The sequence below is a fragment of the Eretmochelys imbricata genome, chromosome 6 (assembly GCF_965152235.1).
Source record: "Eretmochelys imbricata isolate rEreImb1 chromosome 6, rEreImb1.hap1, whole genome shotgun sequence".
Taxonomy (NCBI): Eukaryota; Metazoa; Chordata; order Testudines; family Cheloniidae; genus Eretmochelys; species Eretmochelys imbricata.
In genome coordinates, this window is record NC_135577.1 from 73860669 (window position 1) to 73878502 (window position 17834).

At 44.8% G+C, this 17834-nt stretch overlaps 1 protein-coding gene across 1 annotated transcript in view; it reads left to right on the top strand.

Annotated features, from left to right (window-relative positions):
- Positions 1 to 1129: 1129 nt before the first annotated feature.
- FSIP1 (fibrous sheath interacting protein 1) overlaps positions 1130 to 17834 on the top strand; it is a 198086-nt gene continuing 181381 nt past the window's right edge. The window contains exons 1-2 of the mRNA XM_077820280.1: positions 1130 to 1220; positions 10327 to 10458. Of these exons, the coding sequence (XP_077676406.1) occupies positions 10333 to 10458 (126 nt within the window). The 5' untranslated portion in view covers positions 1130 to 1220; positions 10327 to 10332. The remainder of the gene's footprint in view (positions 1221 to 10326; positions 10459 to 17834) is intronic.

Here is a 17834-nt window from a genome sequence, read left to right on the forward strand (position 1 = left end):
TCAATCCGCTGTAAGCTGTTAAGAGTTTAACACATCCAGAAACCCTATTATAGCGAGCCATTTCTGGAGCCCCATGGAATTTAGATACAATGTGCAAAAAGAAAGGGGAAAAAAGGGCAGCTTGCTGCACCATCTAGTGGATGAAAAGGGACTCTATGAATTTCTTTAGTTTTTCATCAAGAATTTTTAACAAATTGTTTTAAAATTATTTCATTACCTAGTTTACTAATATTTTAAACTTATTAAAAGTTAATTAGTTTTGAAAATGTAGTTTACATTTCACTTATTCTTTTGCATTCTACTAGTTTGGACAACACAAAGGGGTCTCGTGAGTTTCAATGGAGGTTTTCTAGCCAGTGAGAGAGGGTTTAGCTTCAGCCGGAAATGGACAGTTGCCACTAATGCAGCGGTTCTCAAACTGGGGGTCAGGACCCCTCAGGGGGTCATGAGGTTATTACATGGGTGGGGGGTCACGAGCTGTTTAGCTTCCACCCCCAACCCTGCTTTACTGCCAGCATTTATAATGGTGTTAAATAGCCAAAAAAGTGTATTCAACTTATAAGGGGGGGGTCGCACTCAAAGGCTTGCTGTGTGACAGGGGTCACCAGTGCAAAAGGTTTGAGAACCGCAGCGCTAGCGGCACCCGTTCTCTCCCGCCTGAAAGGCAGGGCAGTACTGCGGGTGCTGTGTTTACGCTGGGCCCCAGCTTGCCCGTCTTAGTCACAGTATTCGCGTATTTACAGAAGAGAGCTTTAATTTCAGTGACAGAACTTGCGCCGTTAGGGCTGAACCATGAGAAAAGGTGGCACCTGCCACGACGAGCCCCTTACAAAGGAAGCAGAGCGGAGCGGCCCCTCCTCTTCGCCACGAACGGGTGGGAGGGAGATGAATCTTCCCACAGCTAGGTGCATAGAGGCAGGGCCTGCTTCAGGTAGCGATTCCCCCCTCCTCCTTTCCCCTTGAATGGTACCGTCCACTTTCAGGTGACGGCAGGGAGTAAAGAGAGCTGGGTTACAGTTCTCGCGAGAAATAAACTAGGAAGTGAGACGTAGTTGTTGGTTGGCATGGAAACGGCGTTCCCGGATGTACTGTGCACGGGAGCGCAGCGGGGCTGGGAAAGGGGCTCAGGTTGCCAGCCGGCAGAGGGAGGGTAGCGGAGCAGGGCTCGCGCGACCCCGCGCTGAGTCCATTGTTGCAGAGCCTGGCTGCGCTCCGTCTGGGTGAGTGTAGGGGCGGGGCTGCGCATGCTTATGGGGCTCGTTTTCTGTGGGCGCTGGTCGGTTGCCCTCCATAGGGCTAGGAGCTGAGGGCCTGTTGGAGGGAGGGCAGGGGTGTTGGAACAGTTTTTATAGTGGGGGTTGCTGAGAGCCATTGAACCAAACTGACAGGTTTCAGAGTAGCAGCCCTGTTAGTCTGTATCTGCAAAAAGAAAAGGAGGACTTGTGGCACCTGTGGATGCATCCGATGAAGTGAGCTGTAGCTTAGGAAAGCTTATGCTCAGATAAATTGGTTAGTCTCTAAGGTGCCACAAGCACTTTTTATTGAACCAAACTGTAAATCCTATATATGTTGGAAACCATGTCAAGCCAGGGAGTTCAGTAGCACCCCCAGCCTCCCTGTTATTGCACCTATGGGTGAGGGGAGCGGGGGGTGGGGGGCTCCTCCCAAGAGTCTCACCCTTGCTGCGTCCCCTGTAACGGGGCACCATAGGAAGACGAGCTGGGAAATAGCTTGTATCAAAGGCAGCACGTCACCTAAAGCACTGCCTACAAATGGTACATTCTCCAGAGGGGAGCTAACCAGGGCCATACATCCCACTTGCTGCCCCAGGGCAGGCGCTCTGTGCTGCTGGGCTGGAGCAGTGTATTCTGCTGTCTGGGTTTGCACTGTTCCAAATGCACCCACGCACAACGTGGCAGAGCACTGAAGGGGGCCGCGTGGCCAGCGTCGCTTGGCAGCAGCACCCGCTACTAACTTTGAGGGAAGCATGCCTGGGGCCCAGGTATTTCATAGAATCATAGAATATCAGGGTTGGAAGGGACCTCAGGAGGTCATCTAGTCCAACCCTCTGCTCAAAGCAGGACCAATCCCCAATTAAATCATCCCAGCCAGGGCTTTGTCAAGCCTGACCTTAAAAACTTCTAAGGAAGGAGATTCCACCACCTCCCTAGGTAACGCATTCCAGTGTTTCACCACCCTCCTAGTGAAAAAGTTTTTCCTAATATCCAACCTAAACTTCCCCCACTGCAACTTGAGACCATTACTCCTTGTCCTGTCCTCTTCTACCACTGAGAATAGTCTAGAACCATCCTCTCTGGAACCACCTCTCAGGTAGTTGAAAGCAGCTATCAAATCCCCCCTCATTCTTCTCTTCTGCAGACTAAACAATCCCAGTTCCCTCAGCCTCTCCTCATAACTCATGTGTTCCAGACCCCTAATCATTTTTGTTGCCCTTCGCTGGACTCTCTCCAGTTTATCCACATCCTTCTTGTAGTGTGGGGCCCAAAACTGGAGACAGTACTCCAGATGAGGCCTCACCAATGTCGAATAGAGGGGGACGATCACGTCCCTCGATCTGCTCGCTATGCCCCTACTTATACATCCCAAAATGCCATTGGCCTTCTTGGCAACAAGGGCACACTGCTGACTCATATCCAGCTTCTCGTCCACTGTCACTCCTAGGTCCTTTTCCGCAGAACTGCTGCCTAGCCATTCGGTCCCTAGTCTGTAGCTGTGCATTGGGTTCTTCCGTCCTAAGTGCAGGACCCTGCGCTTATCCTTATTGAACCTCATCAGATTTCTTTTGGCCCAATCCTCCAATTTGTCCAGGTCCCTCTGTATCCTATCCCTGCCCTCCAGCATATCTACCACTCCTCCCAGTTTAGTATCATCCGCAAATTTGCTGAGAGTGCAATCCACACCATCCTCCAGATCATTTATGAAGATATTGAACAAAACTGGCCCCAGGACCGACCCCTGGGGCACTCCACTTGACACCGGCTGCCAACTAGACATGGAACCATTGATCACTACCCATTGAGCCCGACAATCTAGCCAACTTTCTACCCACCTTATAGTGCATTCATCCAGCCCATAATTCTTTAACTTGCTGACAAGAATACTGTGGGAGACAGTGTCAAAAGCTTTGCTAAAGTCAAGAAACAATACATCCACTGCTTTCCCTTCATCCACAGAACCAGTAATCTCATCATAGAAGGCGATTAGATTAGTCAGGCATGACCTTCCCTTGGTGAATCCATGCTGACTGTTCCTGATCACTTTCCTCTCATGTAAGTGCTTCAGGATTGATTCCTTGAGGACCTGCTCCATGATTTTTCCGTGGACTGAGGTGATGCTGACTGGCCTGTAGTTCCCAGGATCCTCCTCCTTCCCTTTTTTAAAGATTTGTATCCGGCTGTCTTAAGGAAGAGACTTCCTGGGTGTAAGTTATTCCCTGTTCATGATGGAATAACCAGTACAAGAAGCACTTCAGCTATGTGATGGGCAGTGTCTGACTACATCTGTTGCCTTTGGCTGTGTTGTAGCTGTGTTGGTCCTGGATGTGAGAGTGACCAGGTTGGTCAGATAATATCTTTTATTGGACCAGCTTCTGGTGATGAAAGAGACATGCTTCTGAGCTACATGAAGCTCTTCTTTAGGTCTGGGGAAGGTAATCTTTTTAAAAATCATTTTTAAAAAGATATCTTTCCCACACCTGAAGAAGAGCACCTTTTAGCTCAAGAGCTGGTCTCTTTCATCACCAGAAGCTAGTCTAATAAAAGATATTGCCACATTTGCATTTTCTCTTACATCTGTTATTAGCATATCTTTCAGGAACCCAAAGAAATGTCTAAAATAGACTCAAATACCTTGTGTCATGTGGATTTATGATCTCACTTTGGATTAATGGCTTGCACCTAGCCATATAGGGAATTTCAGTCCTATTCTTTCCATGCTTCTTGAAAAGAAACAATTTTGAATTGATTGAAAACTTTTGCAAAAGTATCTATGAAGTTTAGTTTTAAAAGTTTTCATTGTTTTATTGGGGCTTTTTCTCCATTTGTTTCTTTTCTTCTTTAATGCTCTTTCTTCTTTTTTTTTTTTTTTGCCAAATCCCACTCTTTTTTCCATTTGATAACTGAAAAAGGGAGGAAAGAAACTGAAAAATATAAGACACAATTTTTGTTTTAGTGAAAAATCAATTTCTGATGGCCCAAAATGCTCATTTCTTGACTAAGTTTGAGAATTTTTGACCACCTCTGAAAACTAGCTATTAAGAGAACTTGAAAAATATATTTAATTTTTTTTAACTATTTTAGGAAAATATATCTGAAAGAACACAACAGGAGGCAATTATATATGTAAGAAGTTGCAGAAGTTTATGACATGTACTTCTCACCTTTCTGTCTCCCACTACTTCAGTGTTAAATTTGACTTTTCTCTTTTTTCCTATGTCCATTCTCTTGCTAAGTCCTATAATTTCTTACTCTTTAATCAGAGTTTCTTCTATTTGATATCCCCATTGATTAAACTCCTTGTTTTTGCAATAAGCATGTCTCGTGTGGATTCACTTTCCATATGTTTTGCAAGGCTCATCATTTATCTCAGGCATTTGGGAAGGATGGTGTCTGAAGGTTTGGGAAGGTTTATCTGGGCTTGGAGTGTGTGCCATTGCTCATCCTCCATAAATAAATAAAATTAACCCGCCATGTACCTACATAATTATATGAAATGTTTTAATATGAATGTAAATTTAAAGTGTTGAAGCCGAAATACAGGATGGGGAGCCTATTGATTGAATGATTTAAAGCTTTGCAAATCAGAATAAATAAGTACTGTAACTTTCTCCTTTCTGACAGGTTTCAGAGTAACAGCCGTGTTAGTCTGTATTCACAAAAAGAAAAGGAGTACTTGTGGCACCTTAGAGACTAACCAATTTATTTGAGCTTGAGCTTTCGTGAGCTGAAGTGAGCTGTAGCTCACGAAAGCTCATGCTCAAATAAATTGGTTAGTCTCTAAGGTGCCGCAAGTACTCCTTTTCTTTCTCCTTTCTGTCATATCTGCCTCTTTTCTGCATTTGTAAAATGCGGTGTAAATGTAATGTTCTGTATATATGATTTTAAATAGTAAAAATAATGTGGTATGTCTTACATGGAAGTGAAAGTCATATTGCTCACTGCCATTTGACTGTAGCATACATTTCACATCACTTTACTGGGATGTATTCTACATGTCCACTAAATACTTCAACCTTGCTGTTTTCTTTTGTTGATGCTATCTTTATTGAGCCAAGGCTTAAAATGGTCTGTTTTGGTATTTCTTTTTGGTGAGAACATTTTTAGGGATTGAACATGCTGTTCAGATATACTTATAGTGCCTGCCACCTCCCAACTTAATTTTTGTCTGGGTCTGGGACCCTATATAACCTATATACTTAACTTTGTTTTGCACTTTTCTTAAGCATATGTATATTGTATACATTTCAGAGTAACAGCCATGTTAGTCTGTATTCGCAAAAAGAAAAGGAGTACTTGTGGCACCTTAGAGACTAACCAATTTATTTGAGCATAAGCTTTCATGAGCTACAACTCACTTCATCGGATGCATACTGTGGAAAGTGTAGATCTTTTTATATTTTTTTATATTTTTATATTTTTTATATTTTATACTTTTAAGATCTTTTTATATACACACAAAGCATAAAAAAATACCTCCTCCCACCCCACTCTCCTGCTGGTAATAGCTTATCTAAAGTGACCACTCTCCTTACAATGTGTATGATAATCAAGTTGGGCCATTTCCAGCACAAATCCAGGGTTTAACAAGAACGTCTGGGGGCGGGGGGTAGGAAAAAACAAGGGGAAATAGGTTACCTTGCATAATGACTTAGCCACTCCCAGTCTCTATTCAAGCCTAAGTTAATTGTATCCAATTTGCAAATGAATTCCAATTCAAAAGTTTCTCACTGGAGTCTGGATTTGAAGTTTTTTTGTTGTAATATAGCAACTTTCATGTCTGTAATCGCGTGACCAGGGAGATTGAAGTGTTCTCCGGCTGGTTTATGAATGTTATAATTCTTGACATCTGATTTGTGTCCATTTATTCTTTTACGTAGAGACTGTCCAGTTTGACCAATGTACATGGCAGAGGGGCATTGCTGGCACATGATGGCATATATCACATTGGTGGATGTGCAGGTGAACGAGCCTCTGAAAGTGTGGCTGAGGTTATTAGGCCCTGTGATGGTGTCCCCTGAATAGATATGTGGGCACAGTTGGTAACGGGCTTTGTTGCCAGGATAGGTTCCTGGGTTAGTGGTTCTGTTGTGTGGTATGTGGTTGCTGGTGAGTATTTGCTTCAGGTTGTGGGGCTGTCTGTAGGCAAGGACTGGCCTGTCTCCCAAGATTTGTGAGAGTGTTGGGTCATCCTTCAGGAAAGGTTGTAGATCCTTAATAATGCATTGGAGGGGTTTTAGTTGGGGGCTGAAGGTGACGGCTGGTGTCGTTCTGTTATTTTCTTTGTTAGGCCTATCCTGTAGTAGGTGACTTCTGGATACTCTTCTGGCTCTGTCAATCTGTTTCTTCACTTCCGCAGGTGGGTATTGTAGTTGTAAGAATGCTTGATAGAGATCTTGTAGGTGTTTGTCTCTGTCTGAGGGGTTGGAGCAAATGCGGTTGTATCGCAGAGCTTGGCTGTAGACGATGGATCGTGTGGTGTGGTCAGGGTGAATGCTGGAGGCATGTAGGTAGGAATAACGGTCAGTAGGTTTCCGGTATAGGGTGGTGTTTATGTGACCATCGTTTATTAGCACTGTAGTGTCCAGGAAGTGGATCTCTTGTGTGGACTGGACCAGGCTGAGGTTGATAGTGGGATGAAAATTGTTGAAATCATGATGGAATTCCTCAAGGGCTTCTTTTCCATGGGTCCAGATGATGGAGATGTCATCAATATAGCGCAAGTAGAGTAGGGGCGTTAGGGGACGAGAGCTGAGGAAGCGTTGTTCTAAGTCAGCCATAAAAATGTTGGCATACTGTGGGGCCATGCGGGTACCCATAGCAGTGCCGCTGATCTGAAGGTATACATTGTCCCCAAATGTAAAATAGTTATGGGTAAGGACAAAGTCACAAAGTTGAGCCACCAGGTTAGCCGTGACATTATCGGGGATAGTGTTCTTGACGGCTTGTAGTCCATCTTTGTGTGGAATGTTGGTGTAGAGGGCTTCTACCTCCATAGTGGCCAGGATGGTGTTATTAGGAAGATCACCGATGGATTGTAGTTTCCTCAGGAAGTCAGTGGTGTCTCGAAGGTAGCTGGGAGTGCTGGTAGCATAGGGCCTGAGGAGGGAGTCTACATAGCCAGACAATCCCGCTGTCAGGGTGCCAATGCCTGAGATGATGGGGCACCCAGGATTTCCAGGTTTATGGATCTTGGGTAGTAGATAGAATATCCCAGGTCGGGGCTCCAGGGGTGTGTCTGTGCGGATTTGATCTTGTGCTTTTTCAGGGAGTTTCTTGAGCAAATGCTGTAGTTTCTTTTGGTAACTCTCAGTGGGATCAGAGGGTAATGGCTTGTAGAAAGTGGTGTTGGAGAGCTGCCGAACAGCCTCTTGTTCATATTCCGAGCTATTCATGATGACAACAGCACCTCCGTTGTCAGCCTTTTTACAAATCTTGGGAGACAGGCCAGTCCTTGCCTACAGACAGCCCCACAGCCTGAAGCAAATACTCACCAGCAACCACATACCTCACAAGAGAACCACTAACCCAGGAACCTATCCTTGCAACAAAGCCCGTTGCCAACTGTGCCCACATATCTATTCAGGGGACACCATCACAGGGCCTAATAACATCAGCCACACTATCAGAGGCTCGTTCACCTGCACATCCACCAATGTGATATATGCCTTCATGTGCCAGCAATCATAGAATATCAGGGTTGGAAGGGACCTCAGGAGGTCATCTAGTCCAACCCCCTGCTCAAAAGGAGGACCAATCCCCAATTAAATCATCCCAGCCAGGGCTTTGTCAAGCCTGACCTTAAAAACTTCTAAGGAAGGAGATTCCACCACCTCCCTAGGCAACGCATTCCAGTGTTTCACAACCCTCCTAGTGAAAAAGTTTTTCCTAATATCCAACCTAAACCTCCCCCACTGCAACTTGAGACCATTACTCCTTGTCCTGTCCTCTTCTACCACTGAGAATAGTCTAGAACCATCCTCTCTGGAACCACCTCTCAGGTAGTTGAAAGCAGCTATCAAATCCCCCCTCATTCTTCTCTTCTGCAGACTAAACAATCCCAGTTCCCTCAGCCTCTCCTCATAACTCATGTGTTCCAGACCCCTAATCATTTTTGTTGCCCTTCGCTGGACTCTCTCCAGTTTATCCACATCCTTCTTGTAGTGTGGGGCCCAAAACTGGAGACAGTACTCCAGATGAGGCCTTGCCAATGTCGAATAGAGGGGGATGGTCACATCCCTCGATCTGCTCGCTATGCCCCTACTTATACATCCCAAAATGCCATTGGCCTTCTTGGCAACAAGGGCACACTGCTGACTCATATCCAGCTTCTCGTCCACTGTCACCCCTAGGTCCTTTTCTGCAGAATTGCTGCCTAGCCATTCGGTCCCTAGTCGGTAGCTGTGCATTGGGTTCTTCCGTCCTAAGTGCAGGACCATGCACTTATCCTTATTGAACCTCATCAGATTTCTTTTGGTCCAATCCTCCAATTTGTCCAGGTCCCTCTGTATCCTATCCCTGCCCTCCAGCGTATCTACCACTCCTCCCAGTTTAGTATCATCTGCAAATTTGCTGAGAGTGCAATCCACACCATCCTCCAGATCATTTATGAAGATATTGAACAAAACTGGCCCCAGGACTGACCCCTGGGGCACTCCACTTGACACCGGCTGCCAACTAGACATGGAGCCATTGATCACTACCCGTTGAGCCCGACAATCTAGCCAACCTTCTACCCACCTTATAGTGCATTCATCCAGCCTGTACGTCTTTAACTTGCTGACAAGAATACTGTGGGAGACAGTGTCAAAAGCTTTGCTAAAGTCAAGAAACAATACGTCCACTGCTTTCCCTTCATCCACAGAACCAGTAATCTCATCATAGAAGGCGATTAGATTAGTCAGGCATGACCTTCCCTTGGTGAATCCATGCTGACTGTTCCTGATCACTTTCCTCTCATGTAAGTGCTTCAGGATTGATTCTTTGAGGACCTGCTCCATGATTTTTTCTGGGACTGAAGTGAGGCTGACTGGCCTGTAGTTCCCAGGATCTTCCTTCTTCCCTTTTTTAAAGATTGGCACTACATTAGCCTTTTTCCAGTCGTCCGGGACTTCCCCCATTCGCCACGAGTTTTCAAAGATAATGGCCAATGGCTCTGCAATCACAGCCGCCAGTTCCTTTAGCACTCTCGGATGCAACTCGTCCGGCCCCATGGACTTGTGCACGTCCAGCTTTTCTAAATAGTCCCTAACCACTTCTTTCTCCACAGAGGGCTGGTCATCTATTCCCCATGTTGTGATGCCCAGCGCAGCAGTCTGGGAGCTGACCTTGTTAGTGAAGACCGAGGCAAAAAAAGCAATGCCCCTCTGCCATGTACATTGGTCAAACTGGACAGTCTCTACGTAAAAGAATAAATGGACACAAATCAGATGTCAAGAATTATAACATTCATAAACCAGTCAGAGAACACTTCAATCTCTCTGGTCATGCGATTAGACATGAAAGTTGCTATATTACAACAAAAAAACTTCAAATCCAGACTCCAGCGAGAAACTGTTGAATTGGAATTCGTTTGCAAATTGGATACAATTAACTTAGGCTTGAATAGAGACTGGGAGTGGCTAAGTCATTATGAAAGGTAACCTATTTCCCCTTGTTTTTTCCTACCCCCCCCCAGACGTTCTTGTTAAACCCTGGATTTGTTCTGGAAATGGCCCAACTTGATTATCATACACATTGTAAGGAGAGTGATCACTTTAGATAAGCTATTACCAGCAGGAGAGTGGGGTGGGAGGAGGTATTTTTTCATGCTTTGTGTGTATATAAAAAGATCTTCTACACTTTCCACAGTATGCATCCGATGAAGTGAGCTGTAGCTCACGAAAGCTTATGCTCAAATAAATTGGTTAGTCTCTAAGGTGCCACAAGTACTCCTTTATTGTATACATTGTATATAAAGATTGTATAATTTGTTAGGGGTAGGACTTCTAGATTTGTTTCATTTGTTGCCTAAGCCTTATGGGGTTTTTTGTTTAATAAATAAGCTATTGATATGTGGTAGCATTTGTTGTTCTCTATTTGTCCATTTTAGATCACAATGGATATTACAAGGGGAAACTTGGATGAAATTTCAAGGCCTGCATCTAGCTCAAGAGCGCACCCTGTAAGCAGAGCTTTAAGTGCATCTTTGGAGGTTCTAACACCAGAGCCATGCTTTTCAAAGGTATGAGCTTTGGCAGGTCAGAACCTCTGTGTGTCTTATTTTTCCCTATCTATAAAATGAAAAGAATAAACCTTTGTAAAATATTTATAAAGTGCTTTATGGATTAAAATTGATATGTAAATACTAGTGAGTATTATCATAGAAAGAAAGTCACTTAAAATGCAGTTCTAGTTTCAAAAGTGAGTGTGTGTACACAGGTCAGCTCTTTGTATGTATTTAGAGTGATATTTGCTTACTTTAATGACTTACATACATCTGTACTACTTTTTCCCCTCTGTTAGCCTAGATCATATTCTGTTTTATGCACCACCAGTCAAATTGTTAACTAAATTCTTCCCTCAATTAAACCTTTGTTACCCCATTGATAACAGGAAGGTTTCACAGATATAACTTGGGACAGAGTTTATGATGGTTCGTGGGGTACCCAGAACTGTGAATCACCTTGTTAAAACCTCCCCCCCCCGCCTCCAGTGTGAGGGAGACTTTCTTGTGCTTAATTGGGTATTAGCTCTTTGACACCAGCAGCCTGTTAGCTGCCCAAACAAAGTCCTCTAGGCTATGTCAGCCCTTATTTTGCCTTGCAGATTATGAATAGGTGCACCCCAGTCCCTGAGCCCCTTTTCAGTGTTCCCCTGTAGTGTCCAGCCCCTTATCCGCTGAACACTCACAGAAATATCAGGTCTACTAGCCCCAGGGAACAGTGTACACACCTTCTTGAAAAAAAACAAAACAGGAGTACTTGTGGCACCTTAGAGACAAACAAATTTATTAGAGCGTAAGCTTTCATGGGCTACAGCCCACTTCATCGGATGCACTGAATGGAACATACAGTAAGAAGATATATATAAAATATACACATACATACAGAGAAGGTGGAATTTGCCATGCAAACTGTAAGAGACTAATTAATTAAGATGAGCTATCAGCAGGAGAAAAAAAAAGTTTGTAGTGATAATCAAGATGGCCCATTTAGACAGTTGACAAGAAGGTGTGAGGATACTTTACTTAGGGAAATAGATTCAATATGTGTAATGACCCAGCCACTCCCAGGCTTTATTCAAACCCAAGTTAATGGTATTTAGTTTGCATATTAATTCAAGCTCAGCAGTTTCTTGTTGGAGTCTGTTTCTGAAGCTTTTCTGTTGCAGAATTGCCACCCTTAAGTCTTTTACTGAGTGGCCAGAGAGGCTGAAGTGTTCTCCTACCAGTTTTTGAATGTTGTGACTCCTGATGTCAGATTTGTGTCCATTTATTCTTTTGCGTAGAGACTGTCCGGTTTGGCCAATGTACATGGCAGAGGGGCATTGCTGGCACATGATCACATGATGGCATATATCCCATTAGTAGATGTGCAGGTGAACGAGCCCCTGATGGCGTGGCTAAAGTGATTAGGTCCTATGTTGGTGTCACTTGAATAAATATGTGGACAGAGTTGGCATCGGGCTTTGTTGCAAGATTAGGTTCCTGGGTTAGTGTTTTTGTTGTGTGGTGTGTGGTTGCTGGAGAGTATTTGCCTCAGGTTGGGGGGCTATCTGTAAGCGAGGACTGACTGGTTTGTCTCCCAAGATCTGTGAGAGTGAGGGATCATTTTTCAGGATAGGTTGTAGATCTTTGATAATGCGCTGGAGAGGTTTTAGTTGGGGGCTGAAGGTGACAGCTCTTGAATGATTCAACTCAGGATCATCTCTTTGTATAGTATCACAGCACTCAGAGATATATTTTTAGTGAAAACCACGATACATTTATTATCAAAGGTTTGAGATTCAGGTGATAGTGAGTAAAAATAATAGAAACAAAAGGAATGTATATAACAAAATCATAGCATGATTTCTAAAGACTAAACTTAATAGACTAACCTTCTATCTATAGAAGTTTATTTCACCCCAAATGTCCTTTGCAGCATTTCAGCCGAGGTAAGTTGTGATCCCGTTTTCCAGAATGTAATTGCACTGCCTGATTACTTCCTAAGTGCAGGATAAAGGGATGTCTTCCTTACCTTCTCCTTCTGTCCCCCGAAGTTCATAGCCTGTGCCCTGAGTCAGGATAACCCGCAGTAGTTTATTCTCCAGTGTGCTGCCTTCCTGTTGATTTCACATCCCTCCACCTGTTGACTTTGTATGGAAATGTGGCTTCCACTGTGTCGGCTTACAATGCTCAGTTTACATGCTGACAGAGAGAAGAATAAACATCTTTCCTCTGGCAAACAGAAAACTTGTTTGTCAGCTCTGCCTTGATACAGGCTGTCACACGGTCTGGACTGGCTCATGACCGTGAGTGCCTACCTCAGGACAGAGTGTCAGAAACAGGGAAGACATTCCAAACTGTTGGTATGTTCTATAATTAGATTTCACCAACCAAGTAACAAATGTGAACTCCTGGATCATTATAGCAGTCTTACTGTGAAGTCACAGACAGTCCCCTTATGCTCTCCAGTCTATCTTGCTACCAAGGCAAGCTGGACTTAGTGATTAAGTGGTCACTCTCACCAAAAATCACACAATATTCAGGTTGCTTCCAGTCCCCAAGAGACCAGTCACTTACCTTAGATCAGTTGGTACCCTAATTCTTACACCAAAGACACTGCCTGTAGCCAATCCTGTCATAAACTATCTACAGGCTTATTATCTAGGAAAAAGACTCGAGTTATTTACAGGTTAAAGCAAGCTGATATGCGCACTAATGAGTTGCAGTTTAAAACCTAGGAGTGACAGAGTTGTAGTGATCTGTCCATTCAAAATGTCTTTCAGTGCAAACCCAAGGATAACCCTGGGGGTTCTCTTACTTCAGTTTAAATTTTCTGGCCCTGTGAGAGTTCAAACAGCAAAGAGATGAAAAATTCTCCTGTGACCCTGTTTTATCTTTTACAGTTAGGCCTAAACGACAGAGTTAGGCTGATTTACGTCGACATAACTATGTTAGTGTCTACACTAAAATTTTGCTCCTGCTGATGTAACTTACCCGCTATGCCAACTTAACTCCACCTCCACAAGTGGCGTAAAGTTTAGAGTGACATCGACTATTAGTGGCCTCCAGGAGGTGTCCCCCAATGTCCCACCTTGACCACTCTTGTCACCGTTTTGAACTCTGCTGCCCAGTGGCCAGGTACACAGGAAGCTGCCTCTCCTCTTTAAAGACGTGTGAATTTTTGAAATGGCATTTCATGTTTGCTCAGCTTGGAGAGCTCACATAGCAGTTCTCAAGCAAACCTGGCAACTTCCTAGCTGACCATGCCGGTTCCACACTGCAGATGCACTCCTGTCTGGAGTACACAAGAGGTGTTTGATCTCCTGAATCTGTGGGGAGAAGAGGCTGTGCAGACACAGCTCCAATCCCGCCAGCAGATCGCTCAGATCATGGCGGAGGAGGAGGGCTATAAGAGGGAGCAGCAGCAGTGCCGCATGAAAGCCAAGGAGATGCAGCTGGCAAACCAGAAGGCAAGGGAGGTTAATAATTGCTCTGGTGCGGAGTCATAGACCTGCTGCTTTTACACAGAGCTGCATACCATCCTCGGACGACACCCCTCTCCCCCCGCCCAAAGAGTCCCATGGATAGTTAGGAAGCGTTACAGGCCTCCACTGTGAACAGCAAAGAACAAGAGGAATATCAGGAACAGCTGTGCAGCAAGCCAGGACATGTTTTTGAGTCCTGTGCAGTCCAGCCAGTCCTTACAGCCCAGGACAGGCGAGCATGATGCAGGGAAAGGAACCTTTGGTAAGTATGCAGTTTGCTTTGATATTGCAGGGATGGAACCCACAAAGTACCAAGACATACATGTTGATTTACTCTTTTTTACTTATGCTAGATGAGGTAGTGAAACAACCAATAGAGGTAGAGTTGCCATCTGCTTTTCATTCCCCTGTGGAGTTCAGCAGAGGAAGCCCCATGGAACAGTTTGTTTATGTGCACCGGGATGTCCTATGAATCCTCCAGAGATCTCGAGGAAACTTTCCTGGAGGTAGTCTGCAGTTCTCTGCTGAAGGTTTCTGGGAGGGCTGCCTGATTTCTTCCACTGCAATAGGATGCTTTCCCATGCCACTCAGCGATTATGTCATCAGGCATCATTGCAGCACACAGCCTAGCAGTATATGGCCCCAGTCAGCAGCTGGACGCCTGCAGGAGCTGTTCCCTTTCAGCCTCCATTACCCTCAGGAGTGAGATATCAGCTAAAATCATGACTGCCTGTGGAAATTGGTGCCAGTATTCAGTACAGTTGCCCAATATGCATGTACTCATGCCTGTGAGCTATGCCTCCTTATTTCCCTAACTCGTCCCTTTCCCCCAGGGCCATACTCACCATAGCTGGGACTGCCACCATGATCTATCAGTCCCAAAGAGAAGTGAGAATGGAGTGCTTGCAACTTGTGTGGATCAAGGGCAGTGAGTTCTGTATAGCAGGATTCCATTTATCTTGTGAATACAGTCACAATTGTACCTATGTGCATTGTATCTTTTGCAGCTGGAAATGTGGCCTTGAGGCTCTTTTCATCCACACCAGTGGAGCGGCTCAGCCAGATAGGGAGGAGAACGAAGAGGACATGGGATGACATGTTCCAAGAGATCCTGCAAGCCTCTGCTGCTTTGGATACTGAGCACTGGTCTTGGAGAATCACCCCCGCAGGCAGCATGAGCAGGGATAGAGCGGAGAGGAGAAAGAAGTGGGAAATGGACAGGGAAGTGCAGCAGCAAACAGGCATGCTGCAGACTCTTGTTGACTTTCAGGTTCAACAGTACCGTGCTCACCTTCCTCTGCAGCCCATAGAAAACCATATTCTGGGACCTCCCTACACACACACGCATTCCACGTAGCATCCGGGGCTGCTGCACTATCCCTACCACTCTTCGCCGGGGGAGAGTACAGGCAGTCACAGCTGCACATGCACTGACCTGTGAAAAAGACAGTTGGCGTATGTGTTTCTGAAATGGAAATGACTGTTCTTTCCCCTTCAAATGTTCTTTTCCCTTTACTTATTACGTTTTATTTAGTTATAATGTGTCTGTTTGCATGGGCATGGTATAAAACTTTATTTATGGAAACGTAATTCATCTTTTAGTTCACAACATATGCTGGCTGGGGTGCTAGTAACAGGCGAATTTGTGATGTTATATTACTACACACACAGCACTCATTACAAGATTCATATGGGGTTGCAAAAGAGCAGTGCCAGGTAGAGCACACTACAGCAACACACATGGTTTTTCAAAGCCTCTCTGAGCCAAACAGCTTTGCGTAGAGCTGCTCTTATAGCCCTGGTACCTGGCACTGCTCAAAATCAGCAGATAGCTGTTCCCTGTCTGCCCTCCACCCCAGCAGAAACTTTTCCCCCTTTGCTTCACAGATGTTATGCAGGACACAGCAGGCACCTATAACCAGTGGGATACTTTTGTCATTGAAGTCCAATCTCGTGAGTAGACCGTGCCAGCAACCTTTCAAATAAGCAAAGGCACATTCAACTGTCATTCTGTATCTGCTGAGCCTGTAGTTAAAGCGCTCCTTGCTGTAGTTGACGTGGCCAGTGTATGGCTTCATGAGCCATGGGGATAAGGGGTAGGCTGGGTCTCCCAGGGTCACTATTGGCATTTCAGTATTCCCAGTGCTAATCCACCAGTCTGGAAAGAAATTCTCTGCTTGCAGCTTTCTGAACAGTCCTGTGTTTTTAAAGACGTGAGCGTCATGCATCTTCACTGACCAGCCCACATTGATGTCAATAAAGTGTCCCTGGTGATCCACCACCGCTGACATTACCATAGAAAAGTAGCTCTTTTTGTTGACGTGCTCTGTGGCAAGGTGGTCGGGTGTCAAAATAGGGATGTGTGTGCCATCTATCACCCCACCACAGTTTGGGAACCCCATTGATACAAAACCATCCACTATATCCTGCAAATTGCACAGAGTCAAGTCCTTCACAGCAGGACTCAATTAACGGCCCTGCACACTTGTATCACAACAGCCCCCATGGTGGATTTCTCAACTCCTAACTGATTTCCAACTGTTCAGTAGCAATCAGGTGTCACAAGTTTCCACAGAGTGATCACCACTTCTCCACTTCAGTGCAGATCGCATTTTGGTGGTGCTGCACTGGAGGGCTGGGGTGAGCTCTGCACCCAGAATCAGGAATATGACCTTGCACATCTGAAAGTTCTGCAGCCGCTGCTTGTCATCCCAAACCTGCATGACAATATGATCCCATCAGTCAGTGCTAATTTCTTGGGCCCGGCACTGGCATGTCACTATCTGCATTTCCCCATGAATGCTTCCAACAATTTTGAATTGTTTCTATGTCCCACAGCAATCTAGCCTCCATGGACTCATCATGTTCCCCGTGGCTTCTCTGGTGACTCTGCAAATACTGCAGGATCAGGTGCCCCATGCTTGCAATGCTCATCACAATAGTGCAGGGCTGTGCAGGATCCATGCTTCTGACACAGATGACAGACAGCGAGCAGGGATGTGTGGGTTTGTGGGGATTTTGAAAAGAGGTGTGAAACATTATGGGATACAGATGAAATTATGGGATGGAGAATGCTGCAATTCGGGATGTTGAAATCATGCTCCGAGTCACCCCTGCATGACTTTTTTGGCCCCCATGAGGCATTGCAAAACCTCACGAAAATACCTTGTACTAGATGGTGGCTAGTTGCACAGTGTAATAGCTACCCATGGTGCACTGCTTTCTGCTGACACGAGGAGTGTAGTTTGGACACGCAAAAGCGATTTAATTACTGTGGCAGCTGTATGCCAATGTAACCTAGGTCCACACAATTTTGTAGTGTAGACATGCCCTTAGTCTTCCAGTGTATGAGACGAGCTCCCTTGCATGTACATTTCTAAGATGTGATAGGGCCATTCACAAGCTTAGAATCCTTTATGTCACGATGTTCCTTAATGTCTCATTTCATCTTGGTAGGCCACCTAAATGGGAAGGGGAGATGATTCCTGTGCCTGGCTTCACAAGTTCAGAGCAAACATTTTCAAAGTTATAAAGCAAAGCTTACATATTTCCTCATGGCATGGAATACAGACATTACAGTTGAGATTAATGCATGCAGCAATTTACAAGCATTTCATAGAGTCTAAACACTGAATACATTCTTGTAAGACTAATACCTATTTTGAAAAAACTAACATACAGGTGAGCTGGTTTGGTTTCCAGCTATGAGTTTGTTAGTTCTTAGCTAATGCCTATGGCCTTGGCCAGAGCTGGCACTAGCATCACACAGACTTGAGGAACTTTTTGTCAGTATATATACATAACTCCTTACATAGGATCTGTACGTACATTTCACAATGATATTAATGACCAGTGGGACCCTGGCTTTCATTTAAGACCTAATATTCTTTTGTGCACCAGATTGTTCATACCAGGATATTTTTGTAA